The 24481-nt window shown below is 40.7% G+C and overlaps 1 protein-coding gene across 3 annotated transcripts in view; it reads right to left on the bottom strand.

Moving 5' to 3' along the window:
- RGL1 (ral guanine nucleotide dissociation stimulator like 1) overlaps window positions 1-22393 on the bottom strand; it is a 102187-nt gene extending 79794 nt beyond the window's left edge. Inside the window, exons 1-2 of one of the 3 annotated variants that reach the window (XM_090048236.1) lie at window positions 22148-22393; window positions 21008-21118 (exon numbers count right to left, since the gene is read on the bottom strand). In XM_090048236.1, the coding sequence (XP_089904362.1) occupies window positions 21008-21118; window positions 22148-22174 (138 nt within the window). In that variant the 5' untranslated portion in view covers window positions 22175-22393. The remainder of the gene's footprint in view (window positions 1-21007; window positions 21119-22147) is intronic. The other 2 variants (XM_090048235.1, XM_090048234.1) reach the window with 2 other exon arrangements.
- Between the last annotated feature and the right edge of the window lie 2088 nt (window positions 22394-24481).

Raw genomic sequence — 24481 nt, 5'->3', positions numbered from 1 at the left:
GTTATGATGGGAAAGCACAAAACTGCCTATAACTTTGTCATTTCTTGCCTGATTCAAAGGGTAGCCCCTTCTGAGGCCATGAAGCCTGCCAAGTTTCAAGGAGATAAGTGCAGGGGTTTCTGAGAAACTGCACCTCAAACACTTCGGAGCAAAACTCGTGTCACTTGTAAGTGCAAAACCACAAAGAAAGCTCAGTTCAAACAATGCTTTTTATGCATTTTTTCTGTCCCTACCCCAGGGCACTGGGATTGGAAGGGATCTCAGGGAAGGCTCACAGTCACGGGCCAGCTACAGGTCAATATCAGAGTGGTCCTTCCCCGCTCTTCCCCCTCCCTCTCCTTAGTTTCTCTTTAGCTTCAAGCAAGCCCAGTTTGCAACTCAAAACATTTCAAAACTTTTTAAACGTTTCGACTGACCTCGTTTCATTTCAAGACTGTTTCAAAGCCTTTCATTTTGTTTAGATTTCACTGTTTCGAGCTCAAAACGAGTCAAAAAAGCATCAAAATGAAACAGCTGGTGAAATTTCACACAGCCTTACTCAGCAGCCATCAAAAAGCACACAAAATGTTAGGGCTTATTAAGAAGGGAATTCTAAACAAAACGGAAAGGCCCATTCAGTTTAGAAAAGAGATGCTTGAGGGAATACATGAGAAGGGTTTACAAAACACTAAATAGCAAAGGGAAGACAAATAGGGATTTATTATTTACTGTCTCTCACAATCCAAGAACTAGGGGTCACAAAATGAAACCAGTACATAGTAAATATAAAACTAACAAACGGTAGGTTTGGTTTTGGTTTTTATTTTCCACGCAGCATATAATTAAAATGTGGAACTCACTGGCACCAGATGTTGTGGAAGCTGACAGTTTAGCCAGATTCAAAAAGGGATTAGACAAATTCTTGGAGGAAAGGGACATCAGCAGCTATTAAGCATGGCATGGGTGACTGGTGCCGCCTTAGTCAGGGGCACTTGCCCCCCCCCCCGACCAGTCCCACTGACCGGAGGAGGGGTCCCCTGCAGGGTGATCATGCAGTCGGGGGGGGGGGGGTCCCTCACAGGCAATCCTGCGGTCCCACGGGAGGGTGATCTTGTGGTCCCAGGGGCCTGAGGCCAATTGCTGCAGCCACTTCCAAGAGTGGCTCTGGTTGCTTCTGGAAGCAAGCGCTGGCCATTCACTACAGCCACTCCCAGAAGCAGCCGCAGCCACTCCTGAAAGCGGCTGCAGTGAACGCAGTGATTGGCCAGTGTTTGTAGGAGGGTTACTGGCATTCCCGCCCACCCCCTCTTCCCATCACCTAAGCAGCGAGCATGGCTGTCAGGGTGTGCACCAGCATTCTCAGGGGGTGCATGTGCACCCTTGTGCACCCCCTACACATCGCCACTGGAGTATGGTGTGGGAGTTAGGGATCCAGCCTCTGAATCAGACCTTCCTAGAACTTAAATGCTGGAGGATGCAAGTGAGAGAGAAACGGTAAAAAAAACTCCTGGTCATATCCAGTTCACTGTCCCTCAAGATCCACTCTCTGCCACTATGAGACAGGATATTGGGCAAGATGGACACAGCGTCTGACTCAGTAAACATCAGTTCTTATGTTATGTTCCTGAACTCCATGATCCAGTCCAGCTTTACTCTGGGAGCTCACTTCTTCCTCAGCTAAGCAAGCTCCTGTCACAAGAATATATGAAAGGGTCATGAACAAACTTTAAAAATCAATCATAAAAACTTTAAAAATGGATTCTGCTTTAAAGGACAAAAAACATGGGAAACCATGGCTTTTCCCTTGCAGCCTGGCAGAGTCCCACCTTGCAAGGGGCTTCTTGGGGCCCCTCAAGCACCACATTCCCCCCTGCCACACACACTGGGGAGCTGGGACTTGGGGCACTGGGTCAGGAGTGAGGGCACCGAGTCAGGTCCTGGTACAGAAAAGGTTGAGAACCACTGCTCTATTATGCCCATTATCTTCAAGGTGCTAAAACACTAATGATGATTACATTGATTGTACAGGACATATTGAGAGAGGTTCCAGGGAAGAGCCCTGCTCTCCTTGCTGAGGCAGAACTCCAACTGCAGGAGTTTGCTCCCAACTTACATACAGAAACAGAAACTTTGGTACAGATTTATTTTTGTGCAGGTGGTACTGTTATATCAATACCAGTGAAAGGTGAAAAAAGCCTATTTAGCTTATCAAGTCCTCCCCCGGAACTGGTCCTGCCCATAAAACAAATACAGACACCAGCCACGAAGGACTCAGTGAAGCACTTTACAAGGAGTTTTGCATGCAATATGCTATACCAAAATGTACTGAAATTTAATTCTAATCTCCTAGCCACAAACAGCATTTATTGCAAGGGATAGTTTTCCCTTAGGTTTGCACGCTTCTGTCCTGTTGCAGAAATTATCACTAACTATAGTTAGAATGTGTTCATGTAACCAATTCAAAAGTCACGCTATTTTAGTGAAATATTCAAACCCCCTCCCCACCACCAGATTCATTCTACTCAAGAAAGTATATATTTTTGTAGTATTTATATTTCTGGGTACTCAAAAAACTGCAATAACTTTCCCTAGGAAAAAGAAAAAAAATGCAACATTTATTTATGCTAATCATCATTTCATTTGGTAGAAACAAAGAAAGTACTGTGCAAGACTGAAAACAATACAGCTGAATTTAAGACAGATTTAAAGATGCTGCAAGTAATAATTAGATTGTATAATTAAAGTATAAACAAATATTATGTAAGTCAATATAGTTTGAATGGATCAATGGCTTTGCTTTCAGATAGCAAAGCTTTCTTAAACAGTATGCAGTATTGTCCAGCACAGATTGAAAAATAAAAAGATACTGACTCAGGAAATCAGTGTAAACTTCTATTGTATCCAATGTAAACAATGAAGTGGGAGTGGCAAATTTTCAGTAAATGGAGAGCTAGAAAATAAAACTATCGCTGGGATGAGATGAAATGGATTATGAAAGTGGAGGAAATGTTTAGCAGGGGACTGCATATTCACATTTTGAATTAAGCTGAGCTGGCAACATGCAGCATTTAATTGGGAAAAAAATAAAGGGATAGTTGTTATGAATTTGATATCAATTACTTAAAACAGGCTTCCTGCTTCCACACGTCTTTAGTTTAAGAAAGACAAACAGGTCATCATTAAAGATTTTTTTCAAGTATAAGCATAAATAAAAGATCTGTATAACATCATATGCCTCATTTCAGTCACTTTTTTTTTTTTTTTTTTACTGCCTTTGGTCTGTAGCAGCAAGTGATTTCTCAAGGGTGGAGCTGGAGCAGAGAAAGTAATAAAGATCATGTTGCCCAATATAAAAAATTACCAGCTTGAACGTTTCTTTAAAACACAAATGGTCCAAACATAGCTGTTCAATAATTAACATGATAAAAGTGCAATTTAGCTTACCTAACTAGTCATCACAGCCAATCTAATTGTACAGTCTCTTAGGATTCTTGCCTTCAATGAATAAAATTTTTTTTTTGCATAAATACAGACAGACAACATACACACAGAGTATCTATATATCTGCTGTTGCTTTATTATATACATATCAGACATACTGGAGTAATGCTTATGCACTAAATTCAATAAGCATATGATAAATTGCACAGTCACTTGGCAAATAAGTACTGCATACCTGTGGAAATCATAACATATTTATGATTGCACCACTTAGCTGCTAACACATCTCCTCAGGGATCAGGCCACATCAGTTTACTGAAAATTGGTTACTTCATTTAAGCCAGTACAGAACTCAGTGAAGATATTCTTATTTCAGTTTAAGACAGGGTTACATCATTTAGTTGATATATACATGTGTATGAAACTATGTGATGGCAAGTAGCGGGAGTGCAAAACAAGTGTGGCTTACATGCAAAGGGGTAGATGGCAAGAAAAGCAGCTAAGATGAAGGTGTAAGATACAGCAGGTGCTCCATTCATGACCTGTTACTTCCTCCTGTAACGTTTTTTAAGTATACAGCAGGCATTAACAACACAACAGGGTTCCTCTCATCTCTGCTCTCCCACTTTTTGCCAACTGATGTTTTTCTAACTACAGAATTGTTTTGACACACAGAGGAATGCAAGCCTTGTGGCTTAAATAAGTGTGCAAGAAATCATTCACATTTTGTATAGTAAATGGAGCCAGCAGACTCAGGAAACAGCCAGCATCAGTCTTGAGCACTCAATCAGAGGAAATAACTGGAATTTTAAAGAGTAAGAAACTTCATTTTCAAATGAAGTACATCATTCTTTAAGTTTCCATTAGCACCGCAGTAGCTGCTATATTAAAATACCTGCCCCTAAAAGGCTCTTGTCTATAAAGACAAAAGGTAGGACCATATACCATTTTTTTTTCCTTTTAAAAAATTAGACTGCCCCCTATATATGTTAGAGTTACCTCTAATAAATTGATTTATTCTATTCATTGAAGCAGTAATGAAACTGTGAGGATCTAGGTAAATTCAGAAATTTACAGACTTATGTGATCACCGATAATAATACGGTCCCCAAATCTCCTCTGATAACCTGATAGGGACATGAAAATCACAAACTACAGCATTTTAGAACAGTTCATTCAGGTGGAGGCTACTTTTGACTTAATGAATGTCACGGTAATTACCATAGTGAAAACATTAAATGCTGGTGTAGTCAAGATATATTGGCATTCATGCCTTTCCAAAGAGTTGACAACATACGATGAGATGGTCTTTACCTATCTCAGAATACATGACTATTTTTGGAGTTCAAACAACATAGGCCAATCGTTTTCAATTCCCTGGAACTATCAGGAAAAAAATAGTATTATTTCATTACATTATTATTATACCTTAGCTAACAGAGAGCCATGAGTTGTGTAAGACGGAAGAAATTGCTGCTGAGTATATGTTTTAAGCTACTAAAGAGAAGGAAAAAAACAAGCTAAAAAGGAAACCTCCATGGAAGATAGCAACAGCTTCAAAAAGCATGTGGGAAAGACAGATGGAAGAAGTACTCAGGAGTTAAACTTTGCCCAGAACAAAGTAGGGTGAACTGTTAAAGGAAAATGGATGAGAGCGGCATGTAAAACAAGATCACTCAAAGGAAGTGTTTCTAAAGCCTACACCTTATTAGTGTCATTGTGGTTCAGTGGGTAACATTTTTAGCTCTGGCCCATAGTTTGTGGGCTCAAGATCCACGCCAGCACATGAATACATCCTATGCTGACACAGCAGCCCTATTCCAAGGAAGTGCTGTCCTTTGTTTAGCTATGTCTTTCCCTGCCTCTGGTAGGCTTGGGTATATATTAAAGGTCCAAAGGGATGCTTTTAAAAACTGAGGGGATAAACCTCAGCATCTTAGCCAATGTCTTCTCTCTTAACAAGAAGGGTTTTAATATCCAAATCTGTGCCTGCATGTGAGCTTTTAAGTGTCTTTATTTACATGGAAGTAGGACCAGGCTTATGGGACATAGCACCGTGGGCAAACTTGCATTTTGGCACACTTTCTTTGAGTTTAAGTATGTAGTAGTATTAGCAAAAGTTTTAGAAATAAAGCCCTGGGGGGAGCTGCTGGGCTGGATCAGGAAACTCACTTCCCGCTGAGCAAACACCGCTGCTGCTGTGCAAGAGCAAGGCAGTTGACTGGAGCAGGCAGCACCCTGCCCGCATGTGCTTGGTCCAACTCCTCTTGAGCAGTGGCTGGAGGTGAGGGGAGGGTTGGACTGGGCACTGTTCCTCCTGCCTGGAGCAGGGATCAGCCAGGGCAGGGCAGGGGAAGAGCACTGCTGTGAGTGCGGGCTGCTCACAAGTGTGTGTAAGTGGTGCCTCCCTGACCACGGTGCCCCGGGCAGTCACCCACGTTGCCCACCTGTAAGGCCAGCCCTGCATGAAAGTCAGGACTGCCGACTAACTTCTTCACTAGTCTGACTACACACTAACATGGCTAACTACCTCTGCTTACCTTTATCTACATGGTTACTGCACTACCAGCATGGAATCATAATGAAGATTTAATAGCATCAAGCAAGAGAAGTCTGCTCCAGTACAGAACTGTTTTCATGTAAACTATGCTCCATATTAGTCTTCTCTCTCACTAGCATATACTATGCCATGATAATATTAAAATACTTTCATCTATAGATTTCAAAGTTGTCAATAAGTATGGGTAAAAGCATCACAGACAAGAAGCCTAAAACTGAGAGAGAAAACAATTAATTTGCACAAGAGCACATAATTCAGTACCAGTCAGAAACAGAATTTGCATTGATGGATTTCCAGAGTTCTCATCTAACCACTACATCATGATTCTTGTCTAGTTTGATTTCAGGCCTTTTCTAGTCATGCTTTCTATAAATTTGTATACTAAGGAATTAGTCAATACATTAATGTATCCAACATAATCAAATATGTAACAGAAAAATGTCTTCGTAGTGAACATCAGGAATATTTCTTTCATATTTTTTTATGGTGATGGGAGATATAAAATACAGGAAGAAGGGGAATGGAATAGCAACTCAAATCTTATTTTTGCCTCAGTGCAATGAGCTCCATGATGTTGCTAGAGACCACCTCACAAAATCAGTGCAAAATCAGGGACTGACTTGATAAATCAAAATCACACCGCAACCCCTCTCCAAAACACCCTGCCAGGCAGCAGCCATACCATTTGATAAAGAAAAGGGGTGATCACAAGTCAATGCTACAATGCAAAGTGGCAGAAATCTTCATATATTTGATTCCCAGGTGGAAAACACCAAGTTTGCCAATTTTACTTTGTTTGCAAAATGTGTCAAAGTCAAACAACTTACCACATTCTGATGGGTAGGGGAATGGACAACAGATGGCTTAATGCAATTAGATGTAGAGAAATATAAGGGACTAGCAGGAAAATCTGTCAAAAGTATTACCCTCAAAAGGTCATGCACTACTGCACACAGATCGGGGAAGGATTTGTGGGGTTAGAGTAGGCGGAACATTAAATCTTTCAGCACGGTGCTTAGAAGTAACAACAAAAAAGCAAACACAATTTTGAAATGTATAAATAGCAAGTATTGAACAAAAGTCAGAGGATATTATTCTTTCACTGCAGAAGGGCCTGATGAGGCCACATGTGGAGTGCTGTGTTCAATTCTAGCTGCCTCTTTTATATACACAATGCCTTTTATAAAAAAAACTGGATAGGGTAAAGCAAATGGCAACTCACAGGATTCTTGGATTCATGAAACCCCTTCACAGAACAACCTGAGATTCAGGCTCAGGATGAAAAGAATACAGGACCTGGTTTCTGAGAAGCTAAACATCCAGAAATCTCATAGACCAAACATGAGGGTGCAGGTGCTCACAGGACTGAAATGGTTTTGCAACAAGAGCCTGACAGTTTCTGATCAATAAAGTTCTCTTGGTCCTTTTCACGACTGCAGGGTTGTCAGTCCTGGTGTCCACTCTAAATCCTGATGTAAGGAAGGAATTACAATCTGCTTAGCTAAACATAAAGTTTACTTCCTGTCCTAAATTGTTTCAATGTGTTGCTGTGCATTGTTAAATAGCTGAGGTTTTCCAGGTATATGCCATATATATGGAGGTACTCATTTTGATAAAATACAGTCATGAATAAATAGTGTAACCATGCACCTTTGACAACAAAACCATCTCCAACAAAATTTATTCTAACATTTGTAATACATGAGCCATTTCAAAGAACTACCTTTCTTTTTTAAACAGGGGCCCCAGAAGTACTTCTTTCTCCTCTCTCCCCCTTTCCTGAAACTTATTCTATCCCACATGACACTGACAAATTATGAAACCAACCCAATTATATGCTTATAAAACATTTGCATCCCATGACACTATTTTTCATAGTCTGTCCCACAAAAATATACGGTAGTGCTATGGAAACCATCTGAATGAAAGAGATTATAACAATGCCAGAACCTTATTTCTTGAACATATTCACTTTTCTTCCAGTCTTTAAATTGTTAGTTTTATTTATTATGTTGTTCTGTGCTAAGTAGCAGCCATGCTCCATCCCCAGTTATGGATTCATTTGGGCCATGGGTAAAATGATTTTTCTCACCACTGCTTTTGATTTGCATGGTCCAAATCCATTTCTTACTATAGCAGCATAACAATGGGTTACAAGCCCTGAGCACTGCCTCGGGGGGAGGGGGGCGGGGGGGTTGTATCAGAATGGAGCTAGGCAGGCGACTCACCCTCCCATCAGCACCCCTCTTCCTCCCTGGCACCCTGCTCTTTCCTGCAGTGGCTCCATGTCAAGCAGTGGTGAGGACACAGCAGCAGTGGTGGAACACAACGTGCACAATGTAGGAGGGTACTGCTACTACCCAAAGCAGTAGTAACTGGCCAGTTACTTCTCTTACTGAATATTTTTCTTAGCATTACTTGGGCAACGCTCTCACAAATTTCAAGATGAGTCTGCCTGAGAATAAGCAAAAACAGAATAATGACTTCACAAGATATTATATGGATTAGGAGCATTTATCTATTTCTGTGAAGTTTCTGAGTTTTACAAAAGGTGTTATGTAAACCCACAATAGTAACTTGGTGTCTGTCTATCCAAGGGGTAGACACCATGATCTGGGACAGAAGTTCCATAAATTGCTTTAACGTAAATCAGTTAAGTCTGATACTACATCCAATCAGATTTATCTTAAACTGGTTTTGGCAATTTTGAAAGCAGTGTGTGCGCACTGAACTTCTGTTCTGTTACAGTTTTAAACCAGTTCTGGATCACTTAAGCTGGTTTATGTTTAACTTCTGTCCCTAGCCCATAGGCCTGATTCTGCCTACTTAAACCAAAAGAAACTTTGTCCATTGTCTTTAACTGATCCCTGACAGATGTAATATTTTGGATCCACTTGAAACCTTCTGATGTTCTGAGTTAGAAGCAGAGTTTGAGTAAAGTTAGTGATTTACAAACTACACTACTCTTCTGCTGACTGTAACAAGCTATTCTGTAATATTTGCTGATTGATATAGGCAGATTATTTATATCTTCCCTCTCATTTGCAGACTATTAGAAAGTTTCCTTCTCGTTTGATATTTAATTGGCAGATTTCTAAATAACTAATACTAAAAGTAAAGTTTAAAACCTGTAATTTACAGGTTGTTACTCTTATCTTTAATTAACTTTTCAAAGGCCACATTTTCAAGCCAAAGGCATTTTACATACTCACAGTATTACAATCTATTTTTAAAATGAAGACCTCATAACCAAACTGTAAACTAACAGTTTCTCCAGGGCTTTTCTCTTTACAGTGTCTCAATCCAGCTCATATGAAGTTTCTCTTAGGCTTGCTGATGACACATAACTGCGCTGCTTGCCAACATTTCTTAAACCGAACAGTGACCTAAATCTTATAACATTCTGAAAGAAAATGGTAATTTCCTTTCTGAGTGAATTAATTTTTTTCTTCAGTTTATCTCACCTTAAGAAAAAAACAGGATACAATTAGATTATGTTAACAACTACACAACTGTTACTTAAGACCACTTGACAAAAACACTATGGGGAGGCAAGAACCTCATACTACATGCAAAAGATACTGTTGGTAGATTAAACTATAGACCACTTAAGAAAGATTCCAAGTGGAGTTCAAGTATGAAGCAAGGTGTTACTATGGTCTTGCATAGTTACTATCGTCTTGCATGGTATGGCACAGAGCTGGGTCTAAGTATGCCACAATTAATTCTCTCAAATCATACTACCAACCTGACCTTTAATTTGATTCTTTACAGGAACCATTGCTGCAAGAATAAATAAGGACAACTTGAAAGGAAATGTATGGAGTGAGCATTCTAGGTGGTGGCAAGATATTCATTTTCTATTGCAAGGCCTCCTTGCCTCTTTTTTCATGGTTAGCTCTTCGAATTGGAGAGAGAGGAAGAGACAGGAAAGAGCAGTTCCTGTGCTCACAGCACAGGGACTGCAGTGATTGTGTGAGGTTGAGCATCATAGCCCTAACTGTGATACCTGGAGGGGGACTTCCTGCTTAGCTCCCTATCGTGTATGGCCATGCAAGGCCCCTAGCCCAAAATATTAATTAGACTATGAGTCACTTCTCCAATCCCTGCCAACCCTGGTTAGTCTGGAGTCTGCAGGATCTGACCATGCTGATACCATGCCATGATGCTGCTGCTTGGTTACCATGCTGGCAACAAGGTTGGCAACTTTGCTTCTCATTTCAATGCTAAAGAATGTTAGACTTTCTGGATGAGAAAAATATTGCAAATGTTTCCCTCTATTGAAAACAGTGGTTAAGCTCTACCAACCATAATAGCTACGTTTGGAGATCTAGCATAGGCTGATCATCAGAAGACCAATTAGACATTCTCTGAACATGTTTACATTACATGGTATCTAAACTACTACTGGCAGTTAGCTGATCTAACTTAGGGTTACACCACAAAGTTAGGGTTCACAATGGATTCAATTGGCAGCAGTGGAAAAATATAATGGACTCTTCCTTACATAGACAAGTTAATGTAATATATAAATGAAATGGCCAAATTTTCAAACCTGGATGCCTAAAGTTGGGCACATAAATCTAGATTTAGGCACCTTACTCTGCAATCTAATCTGTAGATGTTCTGAGCAATCCCAGCTTCTAATGACTTCAAAATAATCTAAAGGAGCCCACTACCTCTGAACATTTATATCTGTTTAGATCCCCCAAATATGGATTTAGGGACACTTACACACATGCTGGACATTTGCTCCAACACGTGCTAATTAGCACATGCAGAAGCAGACTCAATGGAGTCTGCTAGAACGAGCTAATTATCACACTCCAACAGCCTCCACATCACGTGTATTCACTGTCCCTGCACTTCAAAATGGCAACGGGGTGCTTTAATTAAAGCTGATCAGACGAGCTTTAGTTAAAGTGCTCCCGCCACCACCACCATTTTGAAGTGCAGGACTTTGAACATGTGTGACACTGAAGACGCTTTAATTAGAGCAGTTCTTGGAGTCAATGTAATTAAAGCGCCCCCACCTCCATCCCAGAGCATATGTAAAGACACCCTGAGTGCCTGCCATCACACACCCAACTTGAAAATCTGGTGGAAAGAACTCAACTTCAGTCCCACAGAAGCAGTTTATTTTCAGAGGATAACAAAGCATCCCGAGGGCACCAACCGGAGCTCCAGTCCTTCTGATTATCTTTCTTAACTTCACTTTTCAGATTAAAACTTTTCAGACTAAAACTTTTCAGACTAAAACTTTTCAATTAAAAAAGAAAATCAATCAAAGGGCCCCAATCCCTCCTACTCCTTTCTTTTCCATTCTCAACATGCCTATTTGGACCAGAAGTCGGGAAACTATTTCTCTCACTATAGGCTGGAATCTAGCTTGATTTCCATTGGGATACTGCCTGTCAGCTCCATGGGAACTATTTTGTCAGTTTTGCCAAATCACCATCAGAACTACACCCTCCAGCTTCTGCCTTCAACTGGGCAGCAGAGACAGACTGCAGGAATCTGATACCAATGATTCTGGCTCACTCAGAAGTGACCCAGATGCAGCAAGTAATAAGCCAGGGACAAAACAGCATGCAGCGAAGCAGTGCATGGTTTACTGTGCTAAGCCCTGGCCTGCTGGGTGGGCTAGGAAGCTGCTCTCAACAAGAAAATCCCAGACTTTAGAGTGGGTAGAAGATGAAAGGAAATCTTGGAACTGCCTGGAAGAGCCTATCAGAGGATAAGGATGGGCTCAGAAGGAGCCTGTGCTCAGGAGAAATGAAGCTCTGGGTGTTCCTAAAGTTGGATGACTTCAAACATCATTTAAATGTTAATCCACCCCTCAAAGGCAGAGGCTGGCAAGATAAAAATTCAGACTTACCTTTCAAGATGGTTTTAAAGGCACCAAAGAGGGGGTTAATGGGCACAAATGGACAGAGCTGCACCTGAAACAAAACGTTACTGTTCCAATTAAGCACACTGTCATATCCAGCATTTTTATGCGTGAAAGGAAACACAAGCTTCTCAGAAATGATATGTTTGTCACTGACAGTATTTGGTAAATATGATGCTCCAAAACTGTTCAAAACCAACACAAAACTGAAAGTGTCTAGGCCTGTAATTAAATTACCCTCCCACTATAAGTAATCTTCATTTCATGTTTAGGCTATGATCAAAAAGTACATTCAACCGCATACATAATCCAACAATATCAAAGAGGCCTTGAGACGCACTGACTTGAAATAAAAACACCTGTAAAAATGAGCCTTCTGGCCAAAAAAGCCATGGCCAGGAAAAAAAGAAAGAACAGGGGGAAAAAAGGAAGAAAGAAAGAGCTATATCTCTAAACCTTGCATTTTGAAAATAAATGTTGTAAAACAAGCTGAATTCTACAGAATGGGACATTGCACTCAATCTCAATGGTCAAGTGTACAGAACTTCCTACCATCATAACATGCAAAAATGATCTGTTAAGAGTACACTAAGTATACTAGGGTCCGCCACCCACCAAGAAATCAAAAAACATGACTCCATGGTTGTCACAAAGCTTAGCAAGGTGCAGGCAAAGAGCTTCACATGACTAATCTCTCCTACAAGTACCTGGGAGTGTTTGCCACACCAGGCTGCACACCCAAAGCAAGATACTTCCATTCCAGGGCAGTATCTGACCCCATTCTTCCTCACTCCCTGGAAGACCACGACAAAGTGTTGTAGCTGCTCCTGCCTGAAGGTATCCTTCTTTGAATGCCAATGCCCAGCTGTCTTGCTCCTTCCATGGCAGGATGAAACAAAACAAATTAGAGGTGCTATTTTATTCCTTTTCTGGTCATCTAAGTGTCCAGATTTGAACATCTACATGGCATTTCTTGTTATATAAGTGCCAAAAATGCTGCTTATGCACAAGTAGGAAACCTATTCCTGGTCACAGCAGGCAGAAAAGCCTGTGCACATAAAAATGGTGCACATATGTAGACTGGGAATGTGCAGTGAAAACAAAGTGAGTGGGAAGAGCACAATTGTATCTTTGCCCCTACTAGCTAAGGCACCCACCTGGTAAGGCAGAGGACCAGGGCTCTAGGACACCCACACCCAGAGAAGTTTTGAACCTGTATCTAACAGCCAACTAACCACCATGCCACAGGTCAGATATTATCCAAGACTGTCTCCAGTGCTCCTTTTGAAGCCAGGCCCCTGGGCAGCCATAAGATAGAGATAAGTAAGCCCAGAAGGTCTGGAGAATAAGTGAGAGCAGAAGATGTATGGCTCAGTGAAGACCATGCTGGGCTGGAGACAGGAGCTTAAGCCCATGCCCCCACTGCAGAAGAAACTTCCCTTCTGTCCTGCCCTCAATCCATTTTTTCCAAAAACTGTATTAAAGGCAAGGAGTAGCAGTCCAGCTTCCTAAGGAACACTAAATAAGGGTTTGGATAATGGCACACCTATGGCATGATCATTCTAGTGCTGCACTAAGAAATCAGAGAGACCCAAACTGAGGTTCCCTCTGGGTGGGAAGAGGGCCTAGAACCCAGGTCCTCTATCAATCCAAGGTAAGTACCTTAGCCATTTAGCTACAGGGTAGAAAAAGATGATAGACATCTCTCATCTGTTCTTGAGTCTAAGTCCTGCTAGTCATGGGTTTTGGTCAATAACGTTTTTGGGCCTTAGACACCACTACGTATCTACCAGATGACTAGGCAGCCAGGAATAAAGGTCACTTTTACACATGCTCGGGGGGCGGGGGACGGGGACGCTTTAATTAAAGCACTAAAGCATCTTGTGCATCAGTATCCCCATGCTTAAATATGGTGGCAGAGGTGCTTGAACTAAAGCTTGCTAAATTAGTTTTACAAACTTTAGTTCAAGTGCCCCTGCTGCCATTTTTAAGTGCAGGGACACTGATACATGGGAGGCTGCTGGAGCATGGTAATTACCATGCTCCAGTAGACTGGATTAGTCAAGTCTACTCTGATGTGCTGTAATTACAGCACATCAAAGCAGTCTCTGCGTTCATGTACAGGCATCCAAAATTCCTACCTGTGTTCTAGTGGCATTTTTGGCATTAAGATAGAAATAGCATGTAGATAACCAAAGCTGGGCACTTACATGACCAGGAAGGGAAAAGAACATCACCCTAAATACTTATGAAGAAGCACATGCAAATGTATTTTCATAGAATTTTTAAACTGTTTTTTTAAAAAGAAATGTTATCTATTTGCCAATCTCACCTGTCTCTCACTGCACCTTTCTTCTACATCACAGCATCTTTTCCCTCCTCCTTCCTCTTCTCTTTCCTCTACTGGTCCATTTCCCCATCCTCATTACCCTCACAACCCACTTGCTTCTCTTCCTCACTCTTCCCACTAGCAGAGCCCAAATATCCATATCCACACTCTCCTCAACTACCTCCTCCTCATCTTTAGTGGTATATGCCCAATTCTGTTCTGCCCTCCCGCCTTATCCATGTTGCACATCCTTTCTGGCCATCCCCTGCTCTTTCTGGCTAGCATTCCTAGTCTCACACCCATACCCATCTACCTTTACACTTGCTCTGCTCTTGCTGTCTCTGGAATACCTTACCCATATTTTAAAATATCTGAGACATCTACAGCATCTTCACACCTCATTTTGAAATGCAGCGGTTATCATGTTTGCCTAACCAGTCCAAAACCACTGTTCTAAACTGGAACACAACAATTTCTTCAATTCCTGGCTCTCACAGAAATTGAATCCTTTTGTTTAAGATGGTCTCTGCACCTGGCCCCCTGCCAGGTCTTGTTTCTGTTTCTAATCATTGTTTCACTCTCTCTCTCTATCCCCCTATTCTCAAATACTCTCATAATAATGTTGATAATTCACCTAACTTCTTAGTTGCACATTTCATTGACATTGTGTCTTCATTTGGCTTAGGAATAATAGAACTAGAAGTGACCTACTTGGTCCTTGTTTTGGCCAGCACAATCCCCTGCTATTATGGGCAACCACTTATATAATTTTTTTTTAAATGATCAAGCTTTTTAGGTATTTGCCGCCACTAATTCAATATGAAGGATGTTCCAGAACTTCACTGCACTGACAGTTAAAAACATTCATATAATTCCCATCTTAAATGCATTAATAGGGAAGTTATTCTCATTTATTCTTGTGCCAACACTGTCCCATATCTTAAATAGCTCTCTTCTCAACCCTCGGTTTTATCCCTTGATGTATATATGGAAAACAATTAGAACTCCTCTCAGCTTCCATATTGTTAGGCTACACAAACCATGCTCTTTTAGTTTCTCATATATCAGGTTCTCCATTCTCCCTGCTATCTTTCTCTACACTTGTTCCCATTTAATTTCATCTCTCTGGAGCATGGGTGACCAGAGTTGTATATATTATTTCCAATGAGATCCCACCAGGACTTTCTATAACAGTGTTAATACTTACAGTTTCTCCTGCAAATACCTTGCTTCATATACCAAGGAACTACATTTGCCTTTTTCACAGCCCCATAACACTGTTGGCCCAGTCATGCTGCAGTCGGCTAATGTGACCATATATTTCTCCCTCTCTTCTGTTTTTATCTGATAAGATCCCATCTCATACCGGAAATCTGTTTTTAGTCTCTCAGTGGGCACATCTACACATGCATTAATGCACCAAATCCAGGTACTAACTAAATGCTCAGTAATTGGTGCTACTGCACAGCAGCACCAGCATAGGCCTTCTAAGTGATACTAATGCACGGTAAACTAGTTCTACTGTGCATTAGCACAATAGCACAGCTTTCTTATTTCATCTTTTTTATTAAAAATTGTAGCAAAACATTCACTTACAATTTGGGGCCATATGTAAATTACCTATAATTTCTATTCCTCTTTTACTACATAGCAGCCACAATTTTTCTCTTTAAAAAGTTTTTACTATTGGTTTTGATTTCCTTTACAAGGTCAACTGCAGGCAATACCCACTCTATCCCTACACTTCCTGACCTTCAAACCATAGCTCCCTTTGATGGATAGTATATTTTTTTCCATTTTTTGTAGCTTCTCACCTTACCCCTAATATCCTTCTTCAGCGGGTTAATATGGGGCCTTTTCTATAACTTCTTCCTCTTCATTACAGATACAAGTACCAGGTAGTTTGTGGGGGGTTTTTTACTTCTTACACAAAGAAATTCCAAGTTTTCTCTACATTCCACCAACTGAGCTTCTAATTTCAACTGACTTCACCTAAAATTTCTCCTAGCTTATCATTTTACCTTTTAAAAACAAAACTCTTTGGTACAGTCCTATTTTTGTCTGTCCTTCCATTTAAATTAAATAGAATCAACGTATGATCACTTGAATCAAGGTCATTTCCTATAATGTCCTCAGTACTTCCTAAAAGCAAGCTTCAGGTAGCATCATCTCTTGTTGGTTCAGTCGCTGGATGAAAAAGACTGTCAACTATCACACCTATGAATATCTTTGGTTCTTCCCATCTCAATCCCATTCTTGACCTCACTTGTCTCTCCAGCTAGTATCCCACCTCCTTGGCTTTTTCATTTCATTTCAGCTCACTGGACATGCTGGTTACAATAACTGCCTGGAATTCATCTCCACTAATTTCATTTTAAATGTCCTCCAATCAAGCTACCACCATCTACTGCCGTTCACTGAAACTGTTTCCACCACACAGTCTCTTACAACCCCTTCTTAGCTAAAGCTCAAAACCAGCAAGCCATCCTCATCTTCCTTGATACATCAACTGTATGTAGCACTGCACTGTTCTTCTGGAAATCATGCCTTTACTTGGTTTCCATAATCCTTTCTTCTGCTTTTTTCTACCTCCCAAATCTGCCCCTGATCCTCTTCTCTTTTCTCATGCTTTTCTCTTGGTAGCTGCACCCACAAACTCAAATTCAACTATCACGTCTAAGATGATGACTCACAGATCTATTTCTCTACTCCCGATCCATCAGAACAAAAAATTTCCATCAGAACAAAAAATCCTGACCTTTCAATGTCTCCTTGTGGACAGCCATCCACTCCAAATAAGACAACCCTTCTTAATTTCCAATTCCAAAGCATTTCACATTACTTGCCTTTCTTAATCACTATGAACACCATGGATACCTTCATCATCCATGCTATCATTCAGGCCTGGGGAGTATCTTGACTCAGTCCTCTTGCTTGATCCTCACATCTAGTACAAACTGTAGATATTGCCAAGATTTCTATTGCCAAAAGATTGTAAGATACGTCTTTTCCTATCCATCCACACAGGTGAAACTCAAAATCAAGTTTTCATAATCTTGTATCCTAATTACTACAATGCCTTTTTATCTGGCCTCGATAAGTACCATTTTTCCCTACTTGCATCCATTTAGGATGCCACTTCATATCTCATTCTCCTACTCTATGCTTTTACTGTACCTCTCACCCTGTGTCATACCAAAGATAAGCTACTTGTATTTCAATTTCAACACCCTTTGTGCATATCCCCACCCTGCCTATCATTTCTCACATTGATTCTGACCTCCAACTGGCTCACGATGGCAGCCTCAGTCACCCACGTCTTAAATTTTCAAATGAGCATCTTTGTACCTCTCTCCATTTGCCTCCTCTAGCTTGGGAAAACTCTCCATAAACATTCACAGAAGGACCACCACTACCCGCTTCAAGGTCCTCTTCAAAATCTTTCCTTTGCTATGTCCAAAAAACTCTTGAAAATAGTTTTTTAGTTAGGTTCCTGCTGGCTGAGACTACTGCCTATCATGCTGACCAGTACTGTCTCATTGTTGCCTTGTGCTCTGCAGAATGTCCGCATCCATCTGTTGTCTCTTGTCTTATGCTTAAATTGTAAGCTCTTTTTGATCAGGACTATATGTTTGTGTTTGTCCAGTGTCTATCACAGTGGTTTCATGGTACATGACTACAGCACTGAAGTGCTATAATAATATCAATAATTTAAAAAGTAAAAGACATCATAGTAGCATCTAAAACAAAATCTGATAGATAAAACTTATAATCTTGGGAAGGTTCACATGATATCTCTTCATATCCTTGTATGAAGGATACTTTACTACGTATGGTCTATGGCTAAAAAAACTAAGGAGTTTGATGCTAATGTACAAGCCTCCTATTTTCAAAAAGGTTTATGTTTCAAGCATTTTGGCAAACCTTTGCTTTTATAAGGCCAAGAAGTCAGCTGTTTCATGACGCTAACTGCGCAGTAGTTTCTGACTGCTGTGCAGTAGCATCACATCATGCTTCCTGAAATGCTACTCCACAGTAGTCATAAGCTCCTGCACAGTATCTCATGTAGACATGGCTAGAATGGACTAAATTAATTTATGGACTCACTCTGTTGATGGTTGCACACTTACAATAAGCAGACATTTGCCCAAAAGTTCAGGCTTGTCAACACAGTACTACTAGGCATGTCTACACAAGATGCTGACTGCGCAGTAGCCCAATTCTACTGCGCAGTAGCTTTGAATGACAAAAAAACATGATGCATACTAGCATCACAAAAAAGGCATTTGATGGTACTACTGCACAGTAACTCATATTACTGCGCATTTATTTAGTACTTGTTTAAACAAGTACTCAAATCAGCAATTTGTACAAGTACTAAATAAATGCATAGTAATGACTGTACAGTAGTGTCTTGCGTAGACGTGCCCACTGTGTGGTAAGTGTAGAAATCTATCATGTTTGAAATAAGCAGGATTTTTACTCTTCCTTTAATACGATTCATATGAAATTTTCAGTATGAAATACATGGAGTTATGTCAGACATAGTATATAAATTTACGTTGATACCTACTATCCTTCATCTGAAAGAATTACAAAGCATTTACACATGTAGCATCACTGAGAGCACCCGCTTTGGGGTCACTGGGTCAAATCTTCACTTTTATGAAAACTTATGGATGCTGCACAGGATATTTAAAAACCAAACACAATAAAACAGGGCTTTCAAGTCAAAAGAAAACTTTTGCTGAAACTGTAAACTACAAGATTAAGGGCTATGGGGACCCATGAAGGATGTGCACACTGGAAGTAACCTAGATACTTAACACTTCCTATTTTTTAGGAAAATATACAGTCAAAAAGAATTAGTGTATTTGTTACAAAGCCTGTTGGACATGTATGTCTTACTCCCACTGCCTTCAATTTAACCCTGAATCTGCAACCCAAGCAAGACTTATGTTAACTTTAGAAAGAAAGACAACACAACACTGGGAAACTCACTGACTACTGGTGGTAACTGATTTTATATAGCATTAGGAACTACAGAGCACTGGAAGGTTATAATATCCAGGTAATGAAACACATCAGCTCCTAATTTAGAAGTTCAGAAAAAACCCTCTGACAACTGTAAAAACCAGCTCTGCTTTGTAAGACAGAATTGCTGATGGGATGCATATTAATAAATAATGCTCTGAATTAAGGCTGTTTATTGACCATGGAAACACACTGAAATCAATAACTAAAACAGGATCAGTTCCCATGCACCAAAAGAGTTTAAAATAATGTAGGTTTCAAAGTTCTTAAGGGGGAAAAGAAAGTTACAATTTTTGGTTATTTTAAAACTGACACGAGTGATTAATGCACATGAAAGATGCCAGTTTGTAAGCCCAAGAGACTGTAGTCATCCATTTATACACAAAACTGGTGCAGACTTCTGGCATACAGTCTCTCTTCCCACAAATATGCTTCAGTTTTGACCTGGTGGGATGAGATATAACAATAAAAGGATAGCTCACTTTGCACACCTTACAGTACTTGGACTCTAGCTAAAACCCAGAAGAAATATACCACCTAATGCCAATTGTGAAAGAGATCCCTGTAATATGGGCAAGAGTCCATTAAGAGGACTGAGATCTCCCACCCGGATTTAATGTCAAAAGAGACTGTTTAATAGTCATCACCACTAAAATGTGAAAGGTTTTGAATTTTTTTGAATCACATTTATAAGACAGGGTCACTCAGAATGGTTCTGACCTCTGGCAAAACCACCATATGAATGTACTGTTGATCTCCTGCAAATTTCGCAAACATTTTTCCCTTACCCTGCTAAAAACAGGAGGCAGAGATGGGAAATCTGCCACTCATCACGGAAGCAGATTTGAAATAATCTGTTCTGCTTAGGACTCTGTGTACTTCTTGGAAATATGGAAAGGGGAAATTCTGAGCATTATCTTTGTGCAGGACAAAGTTTGCTTATCTATCCTGACTCTGTTTTCAGCCTGGCTGCATATTGCTTTATGTTGTGGTACTTTGACAAGAACTCTTTTTGATTTAAATCTCAAGGTGAGAGTCTCTAAATTATTGACCTTACATGGAGGTAAGATGTTATCCAAACATATAAATAAATCAGACCCACCATTTATTTCGTACCCTCCATCCTGAAAAAATGTACACATACAAAAAATATACGTCAGATCTTCAAGTTGTATAAACTGCCATAGTTTCATTGACTTCAGTGGATTTATTCCGTTTGATTTCATTTGGCCAAATCCTCAGCTGATAGTTCAGAGTCCTCCAGCCACTTACAGAATTAGACCATACATACAGGGCTTGTTTTCGGGCCCCCCTGAAGCAAACCTATCTTTGAAGTGAAACAATCCATTCCACCTAGAGGAGATGCAAGAATGGCAGCTGTGGTGTGGTAGTTACCAGTCCAGCTGCTGCAACTAGGTCCTGCTGCCACCCCTGCTCTGCTACCCAGAACGTAGACCCTGGTTGTTATGCTTCTGATACAGAACAGTTTTCAGAATTAGACTTTGGCTTAAAAATCACAAGTCTTGCAGTAAGTGCCATGAAACCCATGGCCTCAAATGATCAAAACCCAGTTTTATGCATCTTTCAGAAGACCAAGAGTTGAGCCATAAACCTGGGTCAGGCAGTGCAGATTCCGAAGTTATTTTTTAATGCTAAAACCAGCCTTTGCTAAAAGTTAATAGCATAACTGTTGCTTTGGAATTCAGCTCACTGGGCCAGAGCTCCAAAGTCCACAAGCAATCTTTCAAGGTGCCACTGTACCGGTTTTACTCACCCCTAGCCATCTTGCTCCTTTATTGGCAGCCTGTTGAATCTGCACTCTTTTGAGGGTGACATTGTAAACAGCTCCTTCCTCTACCTCTTCACCCCAGTCCTGAATAGAGCTCTGCCATAGAAGGGAAAAAAGAAAGAGAAAAGGATAAAAATGGTATTTCTCCCCCTTCCTCTGCTAACCACAATCTATTCCAGCTGCTACACTGCTTAATGCAGTGCTCAGAGCAGAAGATAGGCTGTACAAAGTAAATATAACAATCAGAGCAATACAAGGCACTTCTCGATGGACACTAACAGTAGGTTGAGATATTCTTGGCAAGCTGTCCTTTCCTGTGGTATCAGGATACCCTGACTTTCCATTCAGTTATTTTTCCTAGACTTGCACATATTTGAAATAGTTTTATAAAGTCTTTTCTCAGAGAAATAGTTTGGTCTTGATTAGTGAACTTTCCCCTCCCCCCTTTTAAAGCAATTAATCTCCTTGGTTTTTCATGTATGGAAGGAGCTGTGCTTTTAAAAACTCTTGAATAACTTTGAAACTTATAAGTATTTAAAGTACAGTCATTCTTTACTTCTCTTGACGTGAGAGATCTAAAGCGCTGGTGGGTGGGGGATTAATATTCAGCTACAAAACTTTATAGGTTGAAGTCTTAAAGTTATAAATATTAGAAAGCAAAAGAAGAGACTCAAACTTTAATTAAAACACTTAATAAAATGATTCTCCATTTTACATTCCTCAAACTAAGCCCTCCCCCCAATCCCAAATAAATAAAAACAAAAAAAACCAAGCTATCATAGCTGAGCCAGAAAAGAAATCCTGAATTAATCTAAAAGGTTTCAGTTAACTTCCGCTCCCTCTCCCAAATCCTTTCCTCCACTGCCCCCACATCAGATACACACACAAAGTCCAATACTTTTGTAGATAAACATTTTCATAGCAGTAACACTCATCAGAGGTAATGAAGCATAACGATGAGAAAGACTTTCAAAGTGGCGCTCAGAAGACAGCAGGAGCACAGAAAAGCTGCACGCAAATATGGTTCAGGCTTGCCGGATTCACTCAAAAAAGAATACAGCCCAGCTACGGTACAGGGATTCTCTAGCTAGAAAGTCTGTAGAGAAATAAGGAAGCTCTAGTTACCATTTTAACTTTCCAAAACAATTTCATTCTCAGTTTCCTCTTCTCTACATGGACGGAGCATGGTGGATCCTGCTTTGAAGCAACTAGCTTTTACAATCCTCTCACACTTTCCCAGCAGAGTAGACAGCACTCTGCTTCTGTTGCTTAGCTTCTGCAGTCAATTCATGACTACAAAGAGCTGGGAGTGCAGTGCAGAGACAGACAGAGACTCCTCCCCCACCACACACTGTGCTGTGATGTAAGGTTTTCCTGTTTATGCTTATGAACTTAAACTCTCCCTTTCTAAGCTCTATTATATAAAGTTACTGTAAAATAACCCTTCGGTGCCTAGAGACCGTCCACGGTTGTGATAAGCCTCAGAGTTTATCGTAGTTGCCTGGTAGATATCAGGTGCCAAAATAGAAATGTGGTGGTTTTTCCCTCCCCTTCCTTAACTAAAAGAGACAAAGAGAGAGGAGCGGCAAGGGGGAGGGATAGCTACACTTCTATTATCCACTTGTGTAGACTTCTTTGAGTAATCAAATCAGAGTGACTCCAGTGAGACGTTAGCTGTGTAAAGCAGTCTCACCAGGAGAAGTAAGGGGACAAAAATGACACCTCAATATGTTAAAGACTTTAGAACTGACAACCATTCAAAACAGATCATTGTAACAATACACTGATCTGATGGCAGGACAGTGATGTTTCTCGAAACTTTGCTTAAAAGTAATGTTAGATACAAGGTGTTTTTAAGACAAATTCCAGCAACCTGAGACTTGGGAGGTAATGTTTCCAAACTTCCTTTTCTTCTAAGGAAATTCCTTAAAGATTTTTAGTGTTGATCCTAATTATGTTGAAATACAGTTATGTTTATGTACCCGACTCGTAAATGTACATTGTACTTTACAGAACACATGCAAACAGGCAACATACTCAAGAAGTTATGACGCATGGGTCAACGTTTCAGATACGAAGACACACAGGGTCCTAATGGTAACAGCACAGTTAATCAAGTTTGGAGTTCGTTGGCAATTTGTTTTCAAGCTATGAAATGACAGAAAATGCTTAGATTCTTGTGGGGGGAAAAAGCATCCTTGACAAATGTTAAGATAAACATACTCCACTTCCAAATCAATAATGCAAATAAAAATGTCATCAAGTGATTCCCAAACATAGGTTTTAAAATAGGATTTTTTTAAACATCAGAAAACAGGTTTTTTTACAGAGTTATGGCCGTAAATGTGTATTGGTGAAATAAAAAGGAAACCCTTTAAAAGATCATTCTACTTTAAAAAACTGGCATCCAAAAGGTAGGAGATTCAAAGCCACATTTACAGTTTTTTAAAACACTCCCTGGGTCTATAGCCCCTACAGGTTCTTGGTTACTCTCATAATTTGCTCCCAACTTTTTATCTCAAGAGAATACTATTCTCATTACTGGGAATGTGCATTTAGAGCTCTTAGAACTTGCTCTTCCATCCTTTCCTTACTGGCCACAAGGTCAACATGGTAGAAATGTCCAAGAGAAGCTTAGCTCATCTCAGTATACTACCTACCTTTCTCCCAAATGTATAAAACCTTAGAGCCGCACATGGTACGTCTTCAGCCTCTGAAATACCAGTCACTGTCATAATAACGTCCCGCACTTTATGTACTAATGTATACCAGTGTGGCAGAGCATGGTTTGTGTCTGCCGCTTTAAGGGCCAGAAGGCAGCAGCCGGCAGGTGCCTGACGAGGGCAGCCATTTTAGATTCAGGGCTGCCCATATAAACAAGGCATTTTGCTGCTGGAAGGCCAGGCAACAACATTGCCTGGCTGCAAAGTGGCTGGTATCATCTGGAGGTAAGGGAGAAGTTGCAGGGGATGGTCAGGAGTCTTTGGGTCCTGGCCATGACCTAAAATTGCACCCTGCCAGGAGTGGGTGGCCTGGTGGGGCTGTCAGTGATGCAGGAGCCCCCAGGAAATGCCAGGCCAGTTACCACCCCAGTGAAAGGTGGGACGCCTTAACCCCTAGTCCCTACGCCAGAAAGAGAGAGTCGGGCCATAGACTCTTAACCTGTATGGACATCTCCCAACTGGTCAGTGCTGGGGCCAGGACCGGAAGGGCTGGGGGCCTGGGGTTCTGACTGGCGTGGAGGTGGGCCAGGGCTAGTGGAGCCAAAGGTCCTGGGGGGACCACACCCATAAGGGGGAGCGGCTCAGGGAGCTATGCAGCCTGGAATGAAGGCAGAATGCTGCCTAAATGGAGGATCAACTAGTGGGGATCAACTAGTAGGATTGTGGGGCTGGTGATAGTGATAACATCTGGATGCCATCTGCAAGGCTTGAGCTGCGGTGTAGGAACAGAGCCGCA

This window comes from Crocodylus siamensis, chromosome 5 (genome assembly GCF_052110815.1).
Source record: "Crocodylus siamensis isolate JL-2025a chromosome 5, ASM5211081v1, whole genome shotgun sequence".
NCBI classification, from domain to species: domain Eukaryota; kingdom Metazoa; phylum Chordata; order Crocodylia; family Crocodylidae; genus Crocodylus; species Crocodylus siamensis.
Note: the sequence above shows the minus strand (reverse complement) of the source record. Positions and strands in the feature narration are given on the sequence as shown.